Source organism: Abramis brama, assembly GCF_963993115.1.
Source record: "Abramis brama genome assembly, chromosome: 23".
NCBI lineage: Eukaryota > Metazoa > Chordata > Actinopteri > Cypriniformes > Leuciscidae > Abramis > Abramis brama.
The window spans coordinates 18,906,991-18,934,546 of NC_139985.1; the positions used below are offsets into that span (position 1 = coordinate 18,906,991).

Below are 27,556 nucleotides of genomic sequence, written 5' to 3' on the forward strand. Positions count from 1 at the left end.
TAATGTTACTGAAAGAAGGTTTGTTCATATCTTTGAGAGAACCTTTCCAGAACATTAGCCAGAGTTCTGAGAATGTTAGCTGGGAAACTAGGAAACTGTTAGCTGGGAAACTAGGAAAGGTTTTTGCGGAAAGCCCTTGTATGGAGATAGTTTGGGCAAGTTTTATTTATCAAATTAGTAATCGCTCATATGTACATGTGGCGAATTAGTGTTTATAAATGTGCGTATAAGAATAGTCCACGCAATTATTAGTGTGATTAGAATGAGACCCAGCAACTTGAACTTGGTGATAACGCTCAAGCAGATTTTTCCTACTCATTAAAGTCATCCGTTACTTTCTCGGACACCTGCAGGAGTGGAACAACACCAGACGCTCCCTGAACACTTGACTCCTCCAGGTCGCTCATGTGGAGAGAATCCTGCCGCTCACCGAGTCCCTGAGCAGATGGAACGAAAGGTAGACTTCATTACACCTCTCTTCCTTTTTCCCTCTCTTTCTCTCTCTTTATCACTCTCATTATTTCTTCCAGTTCCTCCTCAGTCTGCTGTTCCTTTTCACACTATAGTATGAGTTGTGCCCCCTCTTTTTTCTCCTTTGGGATTCTGCTGTGTTTGCAGGCTGAAGGCTCAGGAGCAGAAGACGACTGAATTCAAAATGATAACAGTCTCTGTGAATGAGCGAAAATAATGAACCACTGCCCTCTTTTTTCACACTGACCTAGCGTATTGTCCTTCGGCAGACACTAGAGTCTCACAGGGTCTCCTTTTTTTGCATGCTGAAAAATGATTATCACACTACCTCTATTTGTATTATCAAAGCATTTCGGTAAGAACTGGCTCCCAGAATAACAAATATTTGGCTGTTATGTGTTATTTGGTTTCTGTAGCTTTCTACACTTTTCAATCTCTCTGTGGTAGAACAAGCTTATATAAGAGACTATATCACAAACTTAAAGAAAACAGCTGAAGACATGTCTAAAATATTTTTAGATTTAAAGTCACCATTATATAATAAATGATTTATCCATGCACATATATAATTTTTTTTTTTTTTTAATTCATGTGCCCTCATAACCTTTAATCAAAACAACTTCTCTCCCTATTATAGAAACATCTCTTCTCTCTGATTACGTGTTTACTGGTGTGAGGGCACAAGCTGTCACTCACATGAGATCACAGCAATAACAAACCACAAGATCCAATCAATTCCCGACAAAATCAAGTCCTTTGACGTCGATCGTGGTGAATATTCCCTTCAAAAACAAAACTCAGCCACTGCGTCTTCAGTGGTTCGGATTTAGGAACATCAAAATGACTGCTGTGTTCCTTATTGCACCCAAGAACAGAACACCACAGTCGCTTAGACGCCATTCTGCTCATAGACAGTGCTCCAGCGTATCAACAATGACGCGCGGACTATGATTGACAGCTCGCTCACGAGCGAGGGCGGGTCTGTGTTGAAACGCTGCTGTCAATCAACAGTCGTGGGAGGGGCGTCGATTTTGTGACGTCACAAAGTCGAACGGCTTGTTTTGAGGCAGGGGAATACATATAAGAAGATTTAAAAAAAAAACACTAGATGGATTTTTATCATTTTATGATGGTTGTGTACAGGCACTGCCAACACACATTTCAGTACAATCAATTTGTAAAAGTGCATGTACCATTATATTTATGGAGGTATGAAGACACGTCCAAATATCCTATGTTAGCTTCACTTCATGTCTTCTGAGATACCTTCATCTGATTGATTTTTGGCAGCATAGATGTATCCGTCGCTGCCTATGATATTCCACAGCGTGTTCCATTCTGTGCATAGTTAAGCTGAAAAAAAATAAAAAATGGCATCTGAACGTTGCTGTTGGTTTTCAGTTTGTGTAAATCCGTGGGGGTTTTTTGGCCACTTTTTCCACTTTTGATGTTATTTCTATCAAGAAATTACTGTTGTAGTAATTGAATATTCTCATAGTTTTCACCAAAGCTCACTTATTTTATCCTGTTTATGCTGCCTCAGAAGCCTGTCCGAAATCAGTTTTGCGAGACACCTTCATTCGCAAACCCTGCGTCTGAAGACAATTCATTGCCTGATAAGTCAGCTGCAGCTTTCAGACGCATCCATCACAACTTCCATTTCATTGTCCTATTATTAGTTTAATTGCTTCTATTGTTCTCCTCATTTGTAAGTCGCTTTGGATAAAAGCGTCTGCTAAATGATTAAATGTAAATGTATAGTCACAAACAAGAAAATGTGACCATGCATGGGACATTCAAAATGGCAAACCTCTGTGGAATTTGTTGTAAAAATAAGGAAACTGTTATTTATGTTCATACACTGTATTTGTGTACATCTGCGCCTCAAACCTCATTTATGTGAACAGAAGAGCAGAGTATCACAGCCTAAACAATATTCTTCTGCAAGACACTAGATTCAAAAGTTAGTGTGTAGCTTTTACTAATTTCCTGTTGACTTTTTTCTCTAATTTATGCATTTAATTTAAGCAAAATAGCAAAATAATGTTCTATTATTTAAGCGTAAATTCCTCTAATTTATGCCCTTCTTTAACTTATGAACCTGTCACAGTAGTGATGTTGGCTCTTTTATGATAAATTGCTTTTGATATATTGTATACCACTTTTTTGTAACATCTTCTATTTCTAAATGATTCTATTACCTTGTGGACCAGCAGTGCCATTCTTTTAACCAGCAAAACCTACAATAACCAGTGAAACTTGGCCAAGCTAAAGGTCAGACACCAGCACACCCTCATCCAAAACATGACAGAGAGCAGACTGGTCTTTTCAGCGGGGTAAAGGGGATTCCCCTCTTCAAATTGCGGATTATCCAGTCCAGTCCTGGTATAGTGATCTCCTAGAATCAGATCTGAGAGGTTATTTCCAAAATGCATTATAAGTAACAACATTCAGAGCATCTCAGCATTTATTGCTACATACTTCCAGTTATTTATAAATCATTACATTTTATTTTATACCAAATATATACAATAAATGGGGCTTTTATTTGAACTAAATATTTATATTTGGCTGGTGGACATTTGTTTAAATATGTATGAACCCAAGCAGGTCGTGTTCTTGTTATTTTGTGTGTGTGTGTGTGTGTGTGTGTGTGTGTGTGTGTGTGTGTGTGCAATCAAATATTTATTTACAAAGACAGACAAAGGAATATGTTTCAAAGGTAACCAAAACTTTTTGACAGGTTTCATTTTGTTGTGGATTCTGGAATCCAATAGCGGTGCTTTAAGTGCGTGATTGGTGAGGTGATGCTCTTTGAAGTGGACGACGGCATTGGTTCATTCTGACAGCCTGAGCTTTCCATCTGCCCTGAGCCACTGATTCAACTCAACCTGTGACCTCTTCTCTTGTAGGTCAACTCATCCACCACACGAGAGGAGAGAAGGCTATTATAGCAGATTTTCCCTGACAGGTATTTCAGAAGGTAACAGAGCATGTCTTACTAAACCTGTCATTGGGAAATTTCAGCATTTAATAGCAAAATATAAAACCCATGAAATACTTAAAAGGCAGTTTTAAAACACAAATCTCGTGGTTTTTATTTGCAATAACTGCACTTATTTCTTTTCGTTTGAAGATATTTCATCACTCATCCATATGGCTTTTCAATTGGCATCCTAACATTCAGTTACTAAATCATCACTGATGTTTAGTAAATATCTTAAACACCATAATTTTTCGCTTGCTATAAATAGCCCCTGAAAAACATTTGATTTGTTGAAAATAAATAATCTTGCAACATTATTGGACATAAATAGTGTAACATGGACCTGATTCGTTTGGCATCTTCAGTTTGATATATTTCATTGTTTGTAAATATGATTAACTGAAATGCAAGCAGACCTTGAGGAATTATGGATTCTTTATGAATTCTTATCACATTCGAGACAGACTTGAACACACTATTGCAGAATTGTATCTGCTGTCACCCGTGTTACCTTTCACAGCTGAAATCTCCTGTAAGCCATTCGCACATTCTGAAATCCACGTGCTGTGATGCAATACTTAGAATTGGGAAAATTATTCATGTAAATAATTTAAATCTGTTCAGTGTTAAACATTTAAGTTATATTTATTCTTAAAGTTGATGTGTTTTTATATCAGTGGGTTTAGAATTCATTAAAGTTGCTCTTGCAGTACTTAAGATGACACACTGAATCAACTCACCCAGCTTTTTTAAGTCTTAAAACTTATATTTGGATTGAATTGGATTCAGTATCATAATCAAACTTTTTCCTTATTCCACAGATGAAAGAAAATGATAGATTTCAAAAGAAATGAGGGTGAGTAAACGAACACAGTTTCATTTTATTTAATTTCATTTTTCATTAACTTCCATTTAACCCAAAACAGTCCTTTAAATCTACAGAATCCCAATACTAACTTCCTGTTGCACTCAGAAGCACTGACATTAAACATCACTTAATTTCCATGACAGCGGATGTTTAATGAGGTCACTGAAGTCAAGTGTGATAGACAAGGCCATTCCCCACCCACTCAGAGCCAATCAAAGACTCCGCACGACGTTCTAGATCATTCCAGCCAGCCACGGTGGGAGGAACAGTCCGACCGTCCCCAGAATGCACACCAGCACAAACATCCAGAGGAATATTCTATCAATCACCATGGCAACATATTTCCAGTCTTCCCTCACCTGGTGGAGGAAAAAAGAGATTCATTCGTTTCAGATATCATGATATATTTTCCACTCATGTATTTCCCTCTCAGAATTGATTTTTTGGATGACTACTTTCCTGTGAGACCACAGTGTTTTCTGGTTTGTGTAGTATAGCAAGAACAGTGATAAAAAAATAATACCAGTATCAAAGGCCAGTTCAAAGTGCCTCAGAAGAACTTGAGAATCTCTTGCTAAAGAGGAATCTAAAGTTCTTATTGCAAGTAAACATATTTCTTTTTACAGTCTGTTTACCTTTGGAGCTCTTTGTTTTTATTTTTTTACTTTCATCTTTACTGTATTTTTGCCGGAATACTTCATCCAAAGACAAAACCGTAACCCACTTAAACTCATGTCATTCCAAACCCATTACTTTATTTCTTTCGAGAAACACAATTCGTTTTACTCCTTATGAGCTGGTTATTATATACAATGCAAATTACTGAACCATTTTTTAAATGATTAGTTAAGAGGAGTTACCAGAATTAAATAAATTACCCTGAATTAAATCAATAAATCATTAAACTGTAAAAAAAAAGTTGCTGCCTTAATTTTTTAAGTACAATCAACTTGGATATTTAAGTAATTTCAACTTAAATTACATTAAACTGACTTAAAAACTGTTGAATCTTGTATAACATAAAAAAGTTGACAATTGCTTAATTATTTTGATGAGTAAAAGCAATGCAAAAACATGTTGTCATAACTATTGATCATATACTTTTTTTATATTGTACTAGTAAGTTACTTTCAGTGATAAATATAAAAAAAATGTATGATAAATGTAAAAATTACTTAAAATGTTGGTATTTTTGTCAAACAATTAACAGTCATGAACTACTTTTATGATGTAATTTTTGTGTCTTCACAGCCTCTGGTCACCATTTGCTTTTATTTTGTTGAAAAGAGCAACGTAAACAACTTTTTGTCTTCCACCAATGAAAGAAAACAAAGTCCATTGGGTTTGGAATGACATGAGGGTGAGTAAATGATTTTCCTTTAAAACTTACTGAAAAGTCTGAATCTTCTGCTCTGAGATGGTCAGCAATGTACTGAACTCCTTCTAAGGCTCTGAGAAGCGACTGCGACAGATTGCTCATCGGCTCCACGGCATTCAGATCAGTAGTGCCGTCACTGCTAGAGCTGAAGATCTGAGTGTTGGGCATGTTATGTCTGATACACCTGCCTACTTCATCGTGACCATGCTTCTGCAGACTCGTCCCCTCAGAAGTAAGACAGTGTTGACAGCTCCCTGCTCCCTGAACACTCTCCTTGGCTTCCATGAAGACACTCTCAGCACTGTGGCCTTTGATATCACAGTCTGTATGCTCGGCTCCATCCTTCGGGATGGTGTGCAGCAGAGTACCGATGATAGTATCTGGAAATGAAGATGTGCTGGAGGCGAATATGCTGTTTGTGTATGCACACGTGTAACCGATGACCGGTGTTTGAGGTGTTTGGGAAGTTTCTTCTTTCAGGATGGAATACTCGCTGCTGGGAGAACTGCAGAAAAACATGGGTTTGGGGGAAGAGTCCTGCGGGATTTGATCCAACCTGTCAACCGAAGTGACCAAATGATGGAGCGGGCTTTGCGGGGAGATATCCAGAATGTTGGTCCGTAGAAACATGGACTGTGCCTCCATTGGCTTGTGCATCATCTCAATCAGTTTCCCACAGTTCCTCTTACCTGAGGCAGGTGGACGCTTCATGAACAGGTAACGGGGCACCAGGTGAAGAAAAAACTGGCGGACCCAGTGTGGCATGTTGTGCGTGCGGGACGAACGATGGTGTACGTTGAGCACAAACACCGTGATGATGATGGAGAGAGTGACGAAGATCATGGTGAAGAGTAGGTACTCGCCAATAAGCGGAATGACCAGTGAGGTTGAGGGGATAATTTCAGTGATTAGCAAGAGGAAAACGGTTAAAGAGAGCAGGACGGAGATACACAGCGTGATTTTCTCTGCACACTCTGAGGGAAGATAGAAGACCAGCACCGTCAGGCAGGATATAAGCAGGCAGGGGATGATTAGATTGATGGTGTAGAACAGTGGAAGACGTCTGATGATGAAGTAGTAGGTGATGTCTGGGTATATTTCCGTACAGCACTCGTACTTCTTGATGTTGTAAGTGCCAACAGCGTTTATTATGACCCATTCCCCGCTTTCCCAGTAGTCCATCTGGTCTACATCACTGGCCATACTGACCAGGTCAATCTTGGCCTGATCGTACGTCCAAGAGCCGAATTTCATCTTGCAGTTTTGCTGGTCGAAGGGGAAGAAGGTGACATCGATGCTGCAGGAGCTTTTATAAATGGCAGGTGGTTTCCATTTTATCCTGCCGTTGTAAAACACCTGGGCTTTAGTCAAGTGAGTCACTGCGAAGTCTCCGTCCGCACTGCAGATCAAACACAATTCTGTCAGACAGTGCCTGCAATGAAATATCTGTGAAGCAATGTGACAGTCAGTGTGAGCCAAGCCATCAATAACCTGTGACGTCTTTTACACGCTTGGGTTTAGAGAACCTCGCAACTCTCAGAACCTTCATTCCCGAGACAGCAAATCTCTTGGATCAAGAGAATGGTAGAGAACTTATAATTTTTTATATGCTTCAGTATTGACTTAAAATGATTTGCAATTGTGCAATCAGAGGTCATATATATAAGAAAAAATTCAACCAAAAATTTTGTCATTGTTTACTTCAAGTTTCAAGTTGTTAGTCACTGAAAATGTTTTTATTAAAATATTGTTTATAAAAATAAATTAGTAAATATCTTCAACACATCAACCATTAATGATATGTTTTTAAGTTTCACAAATCTTAAGTACAATACAGACATCGACCAAAGTGGTAAACATGATTTCACCAAGTACAACATGTTCCTGGATCAACATCTTTGTTGATCGTGGAACAACATTCAAATCAACCAATCAGAATTGAGGGACAAGTTTACAGTTTATGTCAAGATCAGGCTTACAACCAGGGTTAGGTGGTAGGGTTAGTTATGGGTAGGGTTAGGTTTAGGGGTAGGTATAGGGTTAGGACTAAATTTCTGGACAGGAATGTTGTTCCAGGATCAAAAAAATATGTCATCTTACTTGGCAAAATCACGATAACCAATGAAAGTAATGTTAACTTGAAGTGAGGCAGATGTTAATTCAGATTCAGTGAGTTAATTCATCACACTGATCTTTTTTCTTTTTGAAAGATTCCTTAAAGTAAATGGCTCGTACACTAGGAGTCATTTGCTTGTGAACTGGACAGATCATTATACAGTAGCCTACTGTTTATGTTATCTCATGTTGATGAAATTCAATCAAACTCCATGGAATCATATACGCATATGGAACGACACAGGGGTAAGTAAACAATGACAGCATTTTCAATTTTGTGTGAACAAAAGCCAAAGTGGATTAAGATGAGTAATAAGTAATTCTAGTAATTTTATGAAAGTTAAATAAAACATCCTTATATTCCCTGAAATGTTTGAAATTTGAAATCTGGAATTTGAATATTGACAAAGATTTTTTTTAGCGGTAAAAGTATGTTTTAGCTGTAAATTTAAAACGAGGAAAAGAGCCGAGCGCCATTAACAGTTACCCAAAGTGCAGCTTGCCATCAAATAGGATAGCGCGAACATAATACTGGAACAGTGGGAGGTTAACTGTGTTTTGAAGATGTCGATTTTTTAGAAATGGATTTGGCTGAATTCCGGATTGTTAAAAGCCTTACACACTTGTTATAGAGGACAATATCCGGTCTCCAGATGATCTCGGAGGGGATCCTGATGGAGGTGACATTCTCATACTCCTCTGGGTTCCAGCGCAGCTTGTAATCGTTCCACTCCTGCAGGGAAACATGTGCGCTCATCACCGCTCACAACCAGCAGGTATGACAGGGGTGGAGAGTGAAGCAACAAGAGCCCAGTTCCAATTAAAAATCTCATTAATGCCCAATTATGGGCTGTTTTTTTTATTAAAAACATACCTGCTTCACCCAGACATTTGTGGTCATCATCTGATTCTTCTCATCCTGGTTTATTATGAAGCAAAGTGGGATCCCCATGTGAAAGAGAGTAATAAGAGAAGGGGGTGACTTTTCAAACATTTTTTTTAAGAAATTACAACATCTTTCACTGCCTCAAGCATTATAGTTGATTGACAGATGTCCATACATTTTTGTAAAATCAAGATGTTGCTGCACCGGAGTGCATCTGAGACTCACCACATCAATGAGCTGAGCAATGGACAGGCCAAAGTGGACCAAAACCACGTCTGAGATGTTTGCTACAGGGCGAGAGAGCTTGTTGTAGTTGCTGAACAAAGATTGGAGGAGTCTTTCTTCCGCATGGGCACGAGCTGGACTGATGGAAAATACTGCCAAAAGGATTTTTTTTTGTTTTAACTGCTGAGACAATTACAGTGTTAAACTGATTCTATGCAAATATGATAATTATGATTTAAAGCATTCCGGTCACACTTTATATTAGGTGTCTTTAACTACTATGTACTTACATAATAAATCATTTTTATGTACAATATTTATTGTGTTGATGTTGTATTGCAAAACACTGAGGTGGGATGCGGGTACGTTTTGGTTTGGTGGTAAGTTTAGGTTTAAGGGTGGGTTAAGGTGTAAGGGATGGGTTAACAGTGTAATTATGTAATTACAGAAATGAATTAAATGTAAAATATAAATGTAAACATATGTACACAATAAGTGCTATGTATCAAATTATTGATTTAAATGTTAGTACATACGTAAAAGCATTTAATAAAGACCAACATTCCTTTTAAACTGAGAACCTACAGTTATTTGTTACTATTATTTTTCTTCTTATTAATAATTATAATTGTATTATAGTTATATTGCAGCTTTCTTTCTAGCAATGTGTAGGGAATTTGTAGGAGCACCCATTAAATGTTATGTTGTGACAAAACAAAACAAAAAGACTGAAAAGCTTACACTCCCTCATTCACGCTGCATCAATACATAAACAGGAAACTGGGCACAACTACAGCGAGTTACAAATAAATTTAAACCGAAGGTCAGACTTTACCAAATGCCAGCTCCAAACAGACAGACAGAAGAAAGAAGACACTCCACGCTGCTCTCATTTTGTCCACTTGATGTCAGATGATATCCCACTCTGGTGATCTGCAAGAATTTTGACACAGAAAATTGATAACAGTGTCCAGTTGTCTAAATATTAGACAAAAAGTATATTTAAAAAAAGAAAGGACCGTAGATCATCTCTCTGCAAACTGACTTAAAAAGTGCATGAAAACAGCCACAAAAAGTCACTCAGTGTCCAAACCTTTTGTAAAAGTGAGGAGTCCCTCAGAATACCTCTCTAGCTGTCATTAGAGTCTTTCCCTCCCACTCTCTCTCTCTCTCTCTCTCTCTCTCTCTCTCTCTCTGTGTGTGTGTATTTTGCTGTTTCACTCTCAGTATCTTTCCTCTCCGGCCCCTCCACCTTCCAATCTTCGCTGAGTAGATATTATGCGCTGGAGGCTGTGCCTTATACATGAGAATGTCACAGAGAGAGAAAGAGAGAGAGAGAGAGAGAGGACTGAATGATATTGATTGAGAACAAAACCCTTAAAATGATGTGGCCAAATGCCTTATTTAAAAGAGCTTGATATATATTTATGATCATGATTGGTTTTTAATGGCATTTTCCAAGCAGTTTTTTTAATGTTTAGCCTTTAAAAGAAGTTCAAGATAGTAAAAATACAGGATCAAAAGAGCAAGCAGGTAAGAGAGAGAAAGAGAGAGAGAGAGAGGATGGAAAGTCAAAGGCAAGGAGACATAAACAGACTGAAATATGTCTGGAAGTGATCTAGCAGTGCAGATGAGCAGTGGCAGCCAAACTCAGGATGCTGTCTGCTTATTAATTACAAGAAGAGTCACTCCGTCTCAGTGTTTGTCCCTGATTGGATGGCATGCCGTGATTTTGCAGAGTTAGACGCGTTCCTAGGTCAACATATTGTATTCATATTCCGAAAATGTTATCTAACCATATATCCCCCCCCCCCCCAGACTTAAATGGATAGTTCTCTCAAAATAGAAAATCCTTTTCACTCACTCTTATCTAAACTTGTATGAGTTTCTTTCTTTTGAAAAATATATTTTGAAAGATAATGAGAGTCAATCAATGGGATCCAATATTTTTGAGTAAATTATGACAATTTTAATTTTCAGATAAACTATTCTTTTGAGAGAAAAAAAAAAGCCATTAATATTGTACAGAAAGACATGCATGTCTTCAGGCTGCTATCAGGCATAGATTAGCATTCTAAAATATTTATCCATGCTGTTTCCAATCCAACGCACACCTGCAATCCACCAAGAGCTTATCCAAGAAACTGATTAACCATCTGTCTGGAGAGGCAATAAATCAGCCATGGACGACCCACAATGTCCTTATGAATAATACAGATATGAACTGGACATGCATGGAGAGCTTACAATACATGTTCGCCATACATAAAACATCTTGGAGATGTGAAATTCTCAATATGAAATGTTTTCCCCCTCACAGCTTAAAGCTGATTTATCCACTTTACCTAATAGCAAGACCATGTAACCTATTTGTTTGCCTACAAACACTAATTGTTGGACGCAAACCAGCTGCGAAGAGCTATTTTTTGGCTGTGAATGTGGCTGCGGTCATCAACATTCATAATTTGTTTCATCAGATGCCATTTGCAAATGCCCACAGAGAACGTTGTCCTCCACGCGAATGAATTCAACCTTGAATCGCAATATACAGACTTTCATTAAGGTGCGGAGAGAAAAGACCTGACTGAGATATCGTCTCTCTCTCTTCCTCGTTCACACAGATACACACACTCATATAAGCTTAAACTCAGACATTCAGGATCAGTATCATCCTATTGAATCTGAAATTTCCACACCCTGAATGCTTATCTAACGTAACCGCATGTAATATAATTTCAGCTCTGATCAATAGGCGGATATGACTTTAACCAGGATTACATAAGAGAGAGCAATTCAATGGTTCCTTAATAGACAGAAATATGACTTTAATAAAAAGCTATTCATGTGATGAATTCATGCCCAAATGTATAGCAACACTCATAAAACAAGTGGATTCCTGAATGTGATGTTCACATTGAACTTACTGAACTACATCTAATTGTGGATCAATACTGTGCTGGTGTAGGTGCTAGTATCCAGTCACAACACCTGTTCACATATCAGCCCACCATAATTCATCACAGTTATTTCTGTGCCATGGAATCAGAATTACATACAAGCAGCACATCTGAGCCCATATATGACCTCTGACCTCAGCAGCGCTCCATGTGTGCCAATGCTTAGATTCATGAATATGTGGGTCAATGACATGACCCTGTTTTTTGTCCTGTCTTTTAAAAGGATTGTTCAAATTCTGTCATCGTTTACTAACCCAGTTATTCCAGACCTGTATGACGTCCTCTTTTGAAAATAAAATAAGATATTCTGAATAAGCTCTCAATATTTGTTTGTCCATAATGAAAGTTTATAAAAACATTCTTCAAACTATATCTTCTTTTGTGTTTTTCAGAAGAACGAAAGTCATGCATTTTCATTTTTGTATGAATTATCCCTCATCATTTAAATAAAAATGCAATTCATACATGTAATGATTTGAACACACGATGTCCATCTATTTAATTTCTCAGAATTCATTTTGATATTTTTTGGGTACAGTCAAAAATATCCAGGTGATATACAACTGTCCTGATGTCATAACAAAGAAAAAACTCTTCTTCTTGAAAAGTAAACCTTATTATATAGTTTGGCTTCATCTTTTTGGAAAATAATCATTAAATATAAAATAAAAAATATACTTAAATTTATTCTGTTATGAATGATAAAAAGATTTATCTTGAACTCTGTCATGGAAACTATGTATAAACCTTAACTTAACAATTTATTAATCAATTAAAAACTAATTTATTGAATCAGCGGTTGGATGATTCATCTTCTGCACAGGCGTGGTAATTAATTCCGCATGTGACTCTCACAGTGCATTATGGGTATTCTCTAGCTATTGAGCATATAGTGCATTGTGGGATTGAATGAGTGCACTTGATAACATGCACTATATGGTTTCGGACACCACTACCAATGGCTGTTCCCTCAAACAGTGCCCTATTTAATGGAATAGGGGGCGATTTCGGACACAGTCAGTTTATGCGAAAAACTTTTGATGCGTTCTGGCCGTTCATTTACACGACAACAGCGTTTTGGTGGCCTGAGAATGCAAACTTCGAAGTAGGTTTCAAAGAGCACGTTTTTTAATCGGGTTTTGAAAGCGATACCGTTATCATCTCCGTGTAAACTTCAAAAACGTGAATCTGTGAAAACGGTGGTTGTGTTGTGGTCGTGTCCAGGCGCAGGTCCTTCATCTGATCTGGATACGGCCCTGATCCGGCTGATTGCGGTAAACCTCGGGATAAACAGAGAGACTAATATTAGCGTAGATGCCATTCTTCTTAAGATGTGACGAGTACATCAGGTGTTATGGGAAGTGTTCCTGGTTCTGGCTGACCTAATTTATGCAGCCTAATAATCATTTTACATGATTTGAATTATAGAAATTGATAATGAGTATGCCAACATGTGTTTTTAGTCTAGATTTAAACTGACAGTGTGTCTGCTTCCCGAATAATGCTAGGAAGACTGTTCCAGAGTTTAGGTGGTAAATAGGAAAAGGATCTACCACCAGCAGTCAATTTTGATATTCTAGATATCAACTGGCTATAATTTTGAGATCCCAGTAGACATGAAGGTCTAGCAGTGTATAAATGAAATCTAAGGATATCTCCTGAACCTAAAGACCCCTTTCCACCGTACGAAACCAACATGAATACAAAGAGCACATTTTTTAGAATTCCAAATGTGGTTTAAAGGAATAATACACTCCACTGTATCCTGAATTCCTTGAGTGTGAAAGGTTATTTCAACTACATAAATCCTTCAAGTCCAAATTGATTTTATGTCAAAACAGTCCCTCTGTTCTCGCTAAGATGCAAATGAGTTTTTATGCTTTTGAAACACCATCTCTCTCCTTTATTTTTCATCTTTTCTCTTGCCACATGGGGATTAACACCAAATAAATAGATTTCTAAACGCTCTCCCTGTAGTTTAACCACACACACAAAGACAGTGGCGCAGATACTGTAAATCTTTATGATAACAGAGCTGCCAATCAAACACTGCAACAATTACTTTTGTTTTAAATAATGAAAGAGATTGAAATTGTCTGCCCCCATGATACAATCTGAAACACTCAATATATTAATGAATAATTGTGTTTGGTTGTCTTTTATTCTAATAGGCAGTTCATACAATACATTTGTCTAATAGATTTCATTAGAATCGCATTATTTAGGACTAATCGTTTGATCTGTTTTTCCTAAATGCTGTTATGCTGAATAAAGACACTGCATGGAAAGGGGTCTTTAGGTTCAGTAGATATCCGTAGATTTCATTTACACACTGATAAGTAATGCATTCAAGACATCTTTTTTTCTCTCTCCTGCTCTCTCTCTCATGTGATGAGATTATGGCCACCTGCTGCAATACTGATGAGGTTGTTGGTTGAGGTTCCAGTGGGACTTTTAAAAATACACCCGTGATAATTGCAGGAATACATCATTTAAGACCTTTAGCTTGAAACTTTAGCTGCATTCCCAAATATCAAACGAGTAGTCTCTTTCTTTAGCTGCAGCCAGCAAGTCAGACTATGCGGTTTGGATGTTTTCCAAACCTTGACAAACATCATTAACAGCATTGTCTGATTTGACTGTGCAGTCAAACAAAATTATGGGATTTAGAATCCTCATTCAGATGCCAGTTTGTCACTTTTGATAAACTGTGATATATAATTGTTTTAGTTCTCTGGAGCGATTGGACTTTTTCATGTTGCCTAAAAGGATTTCCACAGTGAGAAGGATGATGTCACCCCACAAACGAACAAATCACTGCAGAGTCTAGACAAACAGTTCTCGATCAAACACCACAGATGAGAACCAACAGACAGGGACTTAACACTGAAGGTTACATTTAATCAAACTCTCACTCCAGCTAAGCTTTCTTTAAAGGTGAAGCGTGTGCTTTTTACGTGAATGGAGTCACCAAACAGAATAAAAAAAATAAGGAAAACTGTTTGTTAAGGGTCATTATTTTTTATTTTTTTCATTCATTGGTCAAAATAACATGTAGTCCCGCCCCAAACTCACGTACACCATGGAGTTGTTTCAGATTTCCGGGGTTGGGGGTTCTCAAGTGGAAGTCATCATAGTTGGGTGAACAACTTGTACGGGTAAACAATAAATAATGTTGAGATTAATGTTTAAAAAAAAATGTTTTAACAGAAATATGATCGTTTTAAATATGAAACTAAAACCTCGTTCGAAGCAGCCTAACTAGAAGTTTAAACTGCTTCCTGAACTATTATAAGATACATTTTTTTTATTATTATTATTCCTGCATCAAGTATGCTGGAATGCCAGATGGCTTGGATCTGTCAAACTCACCTGGACTCATTAACATCAGCCCTGGTCTACAGCCATGAATCCCATACTGAAAAAAAATATTGAAACAAAAATGGCCAAAGGCAAGGAAAGTGTATCTCCATCAAAGACCACTAATTATCAATTACATATAATTATAGTAATAAATTATGAAAATGTTCACAACCCTGAGGATATCTGTGATGGATGAGCTGCCAGTGGTTATGAACTACACTATAAAGATTATCAATACCCTTTTATTACAACTAGCTTCATTGTATTTTGGCCCTTTTAAACACAAAAAGCATCGGGTTTTCCTGATGACCTCTGGAGAATCTGCAGGGTCAGTGACTCCAATTTCCCACCAGACAATAGTCAGCAAATACCAGAGCTCTCATGTATCTGATTCCAATAGAGGTGCGATGACCCAGCAAGAGCATTAAGTGACAGAAAAAGAGACAAAGAGGAAGACAGAGAGCAAATGCGATAAACGCAGACCGAGAGAAGGATAGAGTGAAAGATGACTGATTTAAGATGCTTGGTCTGAGAAGGGCATCGGTTGAGCAGTGTTTTCTACAGGTGCTAATGAAGGCAAGAACTCTGTGTCTTTGCTCTTGTGGTTTTGACAACTGGGACAGATGTCTCAGAGAGGTGCTTTTTTCCCTCGCCCTAATAAGAAACAGAAATAGATATGGATACGACCTGGCCACCCACAGATCAAAAAGTATGACACATTTTTAACAAAAGCAATATCTAGAGGAAGATCTGCTCGAGATCACACCTGCACATCTCACACCGCTGCTGATTCTGAAAGTTCATTGTTAGTTCTTATTACATGTGTCATGCAAACAGATGAGTGGCAGGAAACCAAGACAAAGAACACATGATGTGACTGATGAAAACAAACTAAACGTACATGAAAACTGATCCATGAACAAACAAAATTGAATGCGTGTGACAATATGGTTATCTGCTGGATCCAGTTAAATGACAAAATTGAATGTTGTTGTTGTATTTGTGGTACAAGTTCTCACACTGTGCCATATAATAAAACCTCAAGGTGCTCTGCGTAAGATCCTTTTCTTTTCCTTTTTGACTGATCTGAATTTGAGGGTAGCAGCTGGAATAAATCACTTTAAATCCTCTTTAATACAAATGTAAAGAACCACCTCATTTCCTGGACAAATGAAACTCTTCATGTCTGATCAGCCCTTAAATCTGTTCACTGAATCTTTGAATTAGATTCAAGTTTACACTTCTGGGTAGTAACTGTTTACATGTAATCTGGATTAAGTAATCCGATTCCAAACATTTATTCCTTGTAATTAGATTGTATAACCTTTTAAAATGTTAATAATCAGATTACAGTTACTTCTTATGGATTACATGATTACATATTATTCACACAATGGCAGTAAATTATTCATAATTTATTGATTCTACATAATTCTTAATTTTCCTTTCAAAATCCTATTGTGTGTCCGTTTAGCTTTGACTATTTACAATATAGAACTGGCATGTATACTGTAAATGTCATAAAAATAAATTTGTGATGCTTCTAAATTTCGGGGGGAAAAAACCTCTCATTTACATCATGAGATGAATAATTATGCAAGTTACTAAACACTGCTGATATATCGCAGTGTCTTCATCAGATTCAGTGATCTTCCCAAATTATTATGACCGCCGCTAGCTTAGCTAGCGAAAGCGGTCATATAGGGATTGTCAAAGTTTTTTTTTTTTTTTTTTTTTCGTCATCTACTGAATTTTTCGTCAACGATACCAGGGACACTGAAACACCGGGGAACATGAAATTTGGTGGGCATGTAGCCCCACTAGACTTGTACGGAAAAATTTCGTTTGGTCCCCGGGGGCCACTCCCCCCCCCCGCGCTGGGCCCCCCGAAACCCAAAAAATGCAGTTCTTCCTAAATAACTACCTGAACCGTGGCACCGAGGATGAAGACATTTTTATGGTATGTTGGTCTTAAGGGCCCACATCAACCTAGCCCATAATCACTTATTTGTGATTTGCGCCCCTTCCCATAAAAAATGAAAATGCAATATTATTCTGCTTTAATCGCCCCTATCTTCAGTTGAGATGTTCAGAACTGCACCATATTTCATGTGTATGATTAACTTGACATCCTCTGGGGGTATGCTAAGTTTCGTAGAATTTCATCCATGGGGGGGTATAAAATAAATTCATTTATGTGCACATTTAGTGACTGTACACTCATCGGCCTGTAGATGGTGGTGTTGAGCGAAGGGTTGCTGGTTTATGATGATACTGTAACACACACACATGCAGGAATACAAACAAACGCAAGCATGCACACACACTGACATCCACACGCACAGACACACACCCATACACACACATACAAATCCACATGCACAGACACACACACACAAACACACACGCGCACACACATGTACGCACGCATACATACACGCACAGACACACACACACACACACACACACACACAGACACACACATACACACACACATACACACACACACAGACAGACATGCACATACTACTACTTTTTTTAGGTATATACATAAACACGCAATACAGCCAAATTGCTCCACATCATTTATTTTTGTGGAAAGCCAGTGCAGGCCTGAGCGGCGGTCATATTTTGTACCGCCATGCGGTACATCTAGTTGTTCATGTAAGGCAGGGATTCACAAACTTTTTGTCAGACAAACCCCTTTGACCTATAATAATCACTTGGAAACCACTGAGATTTTAAACGAAGTAATCTAAAAGTAACCAAAAAGTAATCATTAGGCTAAATGAGTAATCTAGATTACGTTACTATGTCATTTGTAATCGGTGTAACAGACTACAATTTGCAAGTAATCTGCCCAGCATTGCTAACTTAATACATACTACATGCAGTACACACTGCATATTGTCTACAATTTTTTTTAATCAGTAAGTGCAGCAATATGAATGCATTGCTAAATGTTTGAAATAATAGAATGCAACATGGTAGTGTTATCCAGCTATCTTTTTAATTAAATTTTGTGTAAAAATGTCTTTGGCAAAATTATCTAATCAAAAATGAGTCAGAAATAAGAAAAAGAAGAACTGTAATTGTTTCCATTTATTTGGCACACTTTAAATAAAAGGTCAAGACAAGCTTGTTGATTTCTAAGATATTTTTTATATATTTTGTAAATATGTCATGCAGTGTGCACCACTTTATAAGCTACTGCATTTATTGGCGAATGTAGTGGATCATACAGGCAATTCAGTGCATTCAGTATTATTTATTATACTGCAGAAGGTATTTAACAGTAGTATGTTAAAATGCTATCCAAAACCTGTGTGAAATGATGTGGTGATAATTTGATCAAGAAGGGTTTAGGTTGGATTTTCTACGTATTTGAAAGTTACATAGACAGACTTTGCCCTCTAGTGGCTCTTGACACCCTTACCATACTGAGGGTTGCTTGAACTCTGGAAGGGCTATGAAACTGATGTGATATTACCAAACATTATACATTTAGCTGCTTGTTATTTTAGCATTTGATTTACAGTACCTTAATTGAAGTGACATGCCTCCTGCAAGTGTTGTGCAAAATATTCACTGATGATAGAGCAGCGTATGGTGATCAGTAACTCTTAAATTCTATTTGGGGTTGAACCAAATTGGTGTAATGCAGATCAATAAACGGACATATCTCCTCAAAAATTACTCCTGCTGTCAATGTCTTAAAAAAAAAAAAAATACAGTAAGATGTTCCCATCTAGACACCCTAGTGTCTTGTAAAATCACACTGCTGTCATTTTACTTTTCAAGAAGCTCATTATTTCTTTTTTGCCACTGTGAACCTGATCTCAGTCCTGTGTAATTTAAAGACAGACATTCAGTGATATAATTAGATGTAAAATATTCCATAAGTACTGTCATATATTTATTCTTTCAGACAGCTCTCAGAGCAGCATTATGCTGAAGTTCATCTGAAGTTTACACTCAAAAAGTTACTAAACAAAAGTGAACTAAAGCATATGGCTCGCACTCAAGAGGGGTAGCTGTGCTGATACATAAATCAGTCCCATTTCATATTAAAAACTTTCCGTGATCCATTGGGTAGATATGTTATAATCAGTGGTAGGATGTTCAATGAATGTTGCAATCTTGTAAGCGTTTATGGCCCTAATACAGATGAACCAATTTTTTTTCATAATCTTTTCTTAATTTTGTCTTCCCTTCAGGGTATCTTAATAGTCGCTGGTGACTTTAATTGTACCTTAGATCCTAATTTGGACCATTCCACAGGTATTGACACTTCACATTCGCAAAGTAGGAATATAATTAATCAATACATCACAGACCTTAATTTAGGTGATGTCTGGAGGCTTCAGAACCCAACAAAGAAAGAATTTTCTTGCTTTTCCTCAACTTTCCATACTCCAGAATAGACTATTTTCTTATTTCAAAGGACTTGATTGATTATATCTAACTGTAAATATATAGTATTGTTTTATCAGATCATGCTGCATTATCGTTGAAATATACTCTCAGAACCATAATTAAAAGCCCATCTAGATGGCGTCTAAATATAAAGTGGCTACATAACCCTGAGTTTCTTCATTTAGTTGGAAATCAAATTGACATATTTTTTGAGTTTAATACAAACCAGATGTCTGCTTCAATACGATGGGAGGCATTTAAGGCCTATATTAGGGGGCAAATGATCAGCTTTACTAGTTCTAAGACAAACAAATCTGCCCTTAAAATCATTGAATTGGAACAGAGTATCAAGGATTTAGAAGAAGAAATTTTCAAATAAGCAGAATTGAATGACATCTCTACTAATAAAGCTGCGGCTAATATATCTAGGCTTAAACAAACATATTATGACCAAGGAGAAAAGGCTGGAAGGTTATTGGCATGGCGAATTAAGGCTCAACAAAATGAAGGGGGGATTAACAAGATAAAAACTGGACAAATGACCACGGTCCCAACTGAAATTAATAATGCTTTTAGAAAATATTATGAAGATCTTTATAAATCGACACCTCCGGAGAATACCCATCATTATAAAACATTTATGGATGAGATTCAGATTCTGTCACTGTCTGAAGAAGACTCCAAAGTATTGGATCAACCAATTGAAGTAGCAGACCTGAATGCAGCCATTAATTGTATGAAAGCACCAGGTCCCGATGGTCTACCTATAGACATCTATAAGATCTTTCACAACAAATTGATAACCCCAATGATTGACATGATGAATAAATCATTCAGTAATGGAGAACTTCCTTTTTCCTTGCGTTCAGCCCTCATAACTTTAATTCTTAAGCCAGGGAAAGATCCTATGAGATGTGGCTCTTACAAACCCAAAATAAAGGTATTTACCTTTAATGATTGATCCTGATCAAAATGGCTTTATAAAAGGTAGACAAGCTTTTCATAATATACGTCTTGTGTTAAAAGTCATACACTCTACAAAAGGAGTCTCGGATACAGCTTTACTTTCTTTAGATGCCGAGAAGGCTTTTGATAGGGTGGAGTGGGACTATCTTTTTGATACCCTCTCTTGTTTTGGTATCGGTCCGTATTTATAAAATGGATACAAATTTTATATTCAAATCCCACAGTAGAGATATTGACTAATAATATAATCTCTAAATCATTTCCACTTTCTCGAGGCACACGTCAGGGATGCCCCCTTTCGCCGCTTCTTTTCACATTGGCTATTGAGCCTTTGGCTATTGCAGTACGAAGAAATGGAGATATATCAGGGATTACAATTGGCGGTCTTGAAAATAAAATAGCTTTATATGCTGATGACATTATATTATTTCTATCCAATTTAAGTACATCTATGCCTTCTTTATTGGGCCTAATTAAATCATTTGGGTCTTTTTCAGGTTATAAAGTGAATGAGTCAAAATCTATGATCCTATTTCTAATTGAATCAGAACGTATCACACCACCCTTCCAGACCCCCTTTAAAAATGCTCATGAAGGTTTTAAATATCTTTATTGTATTAATATCACAGCAGACATAAATAATTTGGCTACCAGCAATAATAATTATATTATAATTTTATAATATTTTTATAATATTATAATTATATTCTATCCCTTGGATACGGATTGAGGCGAGTACAACTCAACAATTGCCTTTGAATCTGTATCTGTACTCAGCACCCCTGCCCAAATTGAAAAAAGCGACTTCCAACCCCTTTGTTAAAAATACTATTGTGGTATGGTACGAAGTTTTGAAACATATTGGACAGATTCCACAATTATCACAATTTACCCCTATTTGGGGAAACACTATGTTTACGCCAGGGACACATGATGAAGTTTGAATAAAGTGGCAGATTTATTTAGCAATGAAACTATGCTCAGTTTTCAGGAATTAAGACAAAAGTTTGATTTGCCTAAAACCCATTTCTTTAAATATCTTCAAATTAGGAATTTTATCAATAAGACACAGCATCATTCTCTTCTCTTACCAGATCTGTCCCCTTTAGAAAAAAATACTTTAAACCACCTTAATGGTGCTAGGCAAGTTTCTTTGTTTTATAGACTGATTTCCACTAACTGCAAGGAAAATACGGAGAAGAAGCGTTTGGCTTGGTGTCAAGATATAAGTGAGAATATAGCAGAAGATAAATGGCAGAGTATCTGCTTAAATGCCCAAACCCAGACAATTAATACCAGGTTTAAACTTCTGCAGTACAAGTGGATTATGAGAGTATCAACACTATCTCACGACCAATTCGTACGAATTCGTACGAATGATAAAAAGATGGCTAATTCGTACGAATTCGTACGACCTCACTCGTACGAATTTGTACGATTTGTCTAAACCCACGTGATGGGTAGGTTTAGGGGCGGGGTCAGGGGTAGGTCATTCGTATGAATTCATACGAATTGGGCAATTCGTAAAATATGTACGATTTTGCAAAAATCTTGTACTAATTCGTACAAGTGAGGTCGTATTAATTCGTACGAATTAGCCACCTCGTAGAATTTGTACGTTTTCCCGTGAGATCGGGTTGGAGTCCAGAATTACTACATAAATTTAATCCCAAAGTTCCCAATCAATGTATAAAATACAACCTAGAGATAGGAACTTTATACCATTGCTTATGGAAGTGTCCTCAAGTTCAATTTTTTTGGGTAAAGGTTTTGGACTTTTTGTCACTGGTGGTGAAACAGAATGTCCTAAACTTTGTATATTTTCCCTGTAACTTGCACTTTAACTAGCTCTGGTAAGAAAATGTTGACCGTCTGTTTATTACAAGCAAAACTTGTAGTCGCACGGCATTGGAAAAACACAGAAAGCCCTAATTTTAAACAATGGTTACAGGAATTGTCTTGTTGTTTGGCTTTGGAGAAACTCACATATATTGTTACAGGAAAACCTGAAAAGTTTTTCAAAGTATGGAACCCCTTTATAGGATTTTTGAAAGAAGCTGAACCAAATAGTTTATTTTCTGTGTAACCAGGCATAGCATGCACCATGTCATGATATTAATGTACCATTGTTTTGACTTGTGTATAGTATAGATGTTGTGTTTTTTTGTGTGTGTTTTTTTTAAAAATGTTTTAATGTAAATGTTTCTAAAAATCAATAAAGACAGTGTAAAAATCTACATTGAGTTAGATAAACTTAAGGTCCCCCTGTGGTGTAAATCAAGCTTGTTGTTTATATGTCTATGTGGTGTTTTTAGTATGTTTTAAGACAAACCATGTGCGAATTCATTAGTCAACACCATTGCTGAGTATTTTCTCCTTAAAACTACAGTGAACCAAAGACAGTCTCACAAATGCGGTTTGAAATCGCTGGTGTTTTTGACGTCACAAATTACCTTGTACGTGTGATCGTCAACGAGTGGATCTCACTGGCTGGGCTTATCTGCATATTCATAGAACCGCGTATACTAATAGTGGCAATGGTGTGGAGTTGCATTCAAGCTATTTTAAGATTTTTTTTCCAAGGAAAAACGTTTAAATATGTATTTTTTGTTGATCAAATATGAGTTTTAAGGGATACAATTATTGACTACATGGGGGGACTTTAAGAATTTGTAGCATAAACACTTTTTTTAGCTGATTACTCAAAAAATTAAGTTGGGTTACACTTTATTTTAATGATCTCCTTTAGACATTTGGTTGACTACAAGTAACATTGCACCTACAGTACATGTAAACCAACTCTCATGTATTAGTTGATTATTGCTAGGGGTAGGGTTAGGGTTAATAGAATAAGTTGACGTACTTGCAAAGGTACTCAGGTATTGCTTAATACAAGGTATTCAGACTGCAGGCAAATCTGATTTTTTTCTCAAATCGGATCTTTTCAGGCAGACGTCCACACTATCATTGGCAAGTGATCAAATAAGATTTGTGTGTCCAGACATAACCAACCAATCTGCATGGTTTGCTTTGGTAACAATGTACCCACGTACACGTGACAAGGTTTTCAAAACGAATGCAGGCAAAATGGAGGTTCATCATCTCGCTCTCCAAATAATCGCCCTGTTGAGTGGTGGTGCAGAACTCCTCCACTTTTGTTTTGTTTTGTTAATTTTTGTGTGGCAGTCGTCCGTGAGGGGCTGCCACTTTAATTTCGTTTTGTGTTTGTTTATTTTTTTATTAAAGTTACGTTGAATGTTCACCGGTTTTCACCTCCTTCTTCCCTGAACAATGAACAAATATGGCTATACACCGATAGGCATCGTGGAGGAGTTCACCCAGCTGGTGAAGTACCGGATGGTAGTGTGTTTTGGGAACCAGACCCAGAATTTTTCTCACGTTTTCCCTCTCTCACGTCTCTGTTACTCCTCATCCTTCTGTCTCCTTTTCTCTTGCCTCGTCTATCTTTACCCCCAGGTCCTGCGGCCACCGTGACTAGAGTAGAGTGAAGTCTCGTGGGTACCTCCACGCCTGCGCGGGGTGATAAGGATATATGGCAAACAGTGCGGGGCAGAAAGCGCTCCTGCTTCAGTAATTACTTGTCATTTGTATTAGTAGAGTCATTGTGTAGCCACTTAAAACCTAACCACGAGCACTACTCTTCAGCACAGTGGTAACATTTGCAAATTGAAAGGTTTAACGATATATATAAGATGTTTTAACTTGAAACCATGCATTTGTTTAAGTTGTGGTAATACAGTAAGTCATTTCATTTCAGTGATGAAGAGAACCTGTGAAATCACAAACCACTGAGCAGAGATGAGCTGCAGCTAACCAATGGGTCATGACAGAAACAGGGCCCAATGGTTGCTGGAGTCGGGAGAAACGAACACCATAAAACCACACACCATTTTTCCTTTTTATGGGATACAAAGAGTAATGCAGCACATCTCAGTGTGTACTTATAAAAAGAGATTCTTTCTGACCTGCCCTGGGAAAGATGTCCTCGCTACATTACACACTAAAGAGATACACTCTTCATTCTCACTTTCGAAGCCTGGAGACGTTCAGGTCATAATCCATTTTAGTATTACAAACCTTGTTCTCTGCTAAGGCACAAGTACCTTTTCTCTCCTTTCTCTTTTTCGGTCTCCATTATAGTGCAGATCTGTGCTAGACATCTGTTTTTCAGAGCCAGAGGTCTCTTTATTTGTCTGATATTGCATCATTTTCCCCCCGCATCTTTATTGTGTTTGTGGCCACACTGTTTTTGCAATCACGTTAATGTTTTAAAATGAACTTGCATTCACAAGATAAGAGGCCTCCGTAGATGTATTTTTATGGTTTTATATTTTCTTTCCAATTAGTACAACCTGCCATGAATTAAATCTATTTTTATTCCAACCTTTTGTCTGAGATTGTCCTGCTTTAAACTTATCAGGCTGACTTGTTATCATAAATGTAGTCATTAAAACAATTTGCACCTCAAGTTTCTCTGGTGTAATCACGCAAATTTTAATAAGAATAAGTTAGAATTACGTTAATTTAGGTTCGTTCATTTAGGGTGTATTTTAAAGGCTGCACTGTTCACTTGAAGCAGGGGGTTAAACAAGTTGTTGCTTTTTCATGCGGACATAATGGCCTTTCCGGTACATGCTGTGTCCTTGGATACACCTGTTGTCCTAGAGGAAGATTAGTTATCAAACATTTGCTCATGCCATTAAAATATATTTTTGCTAGTCAAGTCAGTCACCTTTATTTATATGATTCAATGATGTAAACAGAGTTCAATTCTTCTGTAAAGCAGCTCTTTAAAAACAACCGTAATGTTACAGGTAATCTGTGCCTATTTCTGTTTTGGGTGGGTTTGAAATGTGTTTTAGTTCAGTCTTGTGTTACAGTTTGTTTCTATGGTTTTTCATTGATTGATTAAAGCCCAATTTATACTTCTGCGTCGAACTTATGCCGTAGCTACGTCGTAGGCTGTGTTTAGCGCGCGTACCCTTCGGCGTACCCTGACGCGCACCTCTCCAAAAATGTAACAACGCGTCAATTCTACGCGGACGCAAGCGCTGTGATTGGTCTGCTAGAACCCCTCCCTTGGTTTCACATGGTCCCTCTGCATGAGTAAAGGCTGATTTATACTTCTGCGTCGGACCTACGCCGGAGCCTCTACCCTGTAGGCAACGCGTTGGTTTTCATTTATACTTCTGCGTCGTTGTCCGCGTTGACGGGCGCAGAGGGAGCATGTGAAACCCGAGGGAGCGGTCCTAGCAGACCAATCACAGCGCTTGCGTCCGCGTAGAGTTGACGCGTTGTTACAATTTTGGAGAGGTGCACGTCAGGGTACGCCGAAGGGTACGCGCGCTACACACAGCCTACGACGTAGCTACGGCGTGAGTTTGACGCAGAAGTATAAATTGGGCTTAATTGCGTGTCAACGCGGACAACGACGCAGAAGTATAAATTAAAACCAAAGCGTTGCCTACAGCGTAGAGGCTCCGGCGTAGGTCCGATGCAGAAGTATAAATTGGGCTTAAGTTATACACCTGTGGCTTGTTTCTTTGATTAGTTTGCCTTGTGTATTCAAACTCTGTGTTTGTTCTGTTCATTGTCCGTTCACGTCACATTGTTCTCGGTTGTTCTGCTCCTGTTCTTGCCCTGAGTGTTTTGCATAGGTGTTTTGTTTGTTTGTTTGTGTGGTAAAGTTGAATAAACTGTTACTGCCTCCGATTAGATCCTGCCTCTTCCTTCTCTTCTGTAACTGCCCGTGACAGCTGAACGGACAGATCTAATGGATCAGGCGGCAATACAAATCCTCTTCCTCTCGCAGGGGGTACGTTCCCCCGAGAGTCACACACAGGACTTCTTGGATTTATACCACCTAGTCCACTACAACGACAATAGCCTGTGTGTGTGTTTTCTGGGCAGGTTTTAACACGGAGACGAGAGCTTGGCTGCCTGGAGATGGTCTCAAGGGACGTTTATGGAGTATGTAGAATAGATGCTTCTACACAATGGTTCCCCCTTTACCATCTGCAAGAGAGAGGAGTCGTCCAGCGCACCTGCAGTGCACACAGCACCTGCTATATCCACAGCAACCAGCCCAGCAGACAGAAAGCCAGAGTCCACCACAGACATGGAGCCTGAGCCTGCCATGATTTCTGTGCCAGAGCCGCAGCCAGTGCATACAATCGTCCCAAAGCCTGAGCCCAGCAAGACGTCTGAACAACTGCATGAGCCAGCAACATCATCTGTCCCCGAAGGAATACTTGGGGAATATGAGGGGATGGAGTGGAGCCCTATCCCGTCAGCCAAGGCGGATGTAAGTGCACAGAACTTTGCACCCTTAATAATCTTGGAGGAGCATAAAGGCATTTCGTTGGCCTGCACCGAGCCTGTTTCGTAGCCCAACAGCGAGTTATTGAAGTCTTTGATGTCCCTGCCCTGCCTCCCACTCCGACCACCTCTGACGCGTAACAGATTCCTGACCACAGAACAATCCTGAATATTCTGCCTGTTCCACGTCTGCCAAAAGGGCTGTTCCTGAGAAATATGTGTTCAGTATCGGCAAGGAAGGCCGTTTATGAACCCCCTGCCTGCACTACCCAGTCTTTCAGCCTTGTCTTCACTGCCTCTCATTAGCCATTGGTCTCTTCTTATGCTGCCTGCTCAGTGCTTCGAGGATCCACCTTGGACTGTTAGTTCGCCAGCTCAGCCTTGGAGTATCAACCCTATAACTCGTCCCAGACCCTCTGAGCCTGTCATTCCACATTGGCCCGTCGACAAGTCGGCTCCACCAGGTACCTTGTCCCTCCGGCTTACCTTGGTCAGTCGTCACTTTGCCATGACCATGGACTTATGAGCCTTCGTCTGTGACTTGTCCCTTCACCCCTTTGGCTCTGTCGGGCTCCACCTTTCCTTC

The 27,556-nt window shown here is 38.3% G+C and overlaps 1 protein-coding gene across 1 annotated transcript; it reads right to left on the reverse strand.

The window, feature by feature from the left end:
• Positions 1-4,415: 4,415 nt before the first annotated feature.
• Positions 4,416-27,556, reverse strand: chrna4b (cholinergic receptor, nicotinic, alpha 4b). Its single transcript, XM_084100766.1, has 7 exons — positions 27,457-27,556; positions 9,765-9,862; positions 8,930-9,081; positions 8,689-8,737; positions 8,442-8,580; positions 5,716-7,102; positions 4,416-4,684 (listed from the first exon to the last, which is right to left on the reverse strand). The coding sequence occupies exons 2-7, from the start codon at positions 9,820-9,822 to the stop codon at positions 4,559-4,561; spliced, it is 1,911 nt and encodes a 636-aa protein (XP_083956892.1). The 5' UTR covers positions 9,823-9,862; positions 27,457-27,556; the 3' UTR covers positions 4,416-4,558.

Bases quoted from the DNA above. Each gene is read 5' to 3' on its own strand.
- chrna4b (XM_084100766.1), bottom strand. From the start codon at position 9,822: ATGAGAGCAGCGTGGAGTGTCTTCTTTCTTCTGTCTGTCTGTTTGGAG. The intron at 7,103-8,441 runs GTGTGTAAGGCT...TTTGATCTGCAG, and splicing joins GATATTGTCCTCTATAACAA to TGCGGACGGAGACTTCGCAG. The intron at 4,685-5,715 runs GTAAGTTTTAAA...TTCCTCCACCAG, and splicing joins CAGAAGATTCAGACTTTTCA to GTGAGGGAAGACTGGAAATA.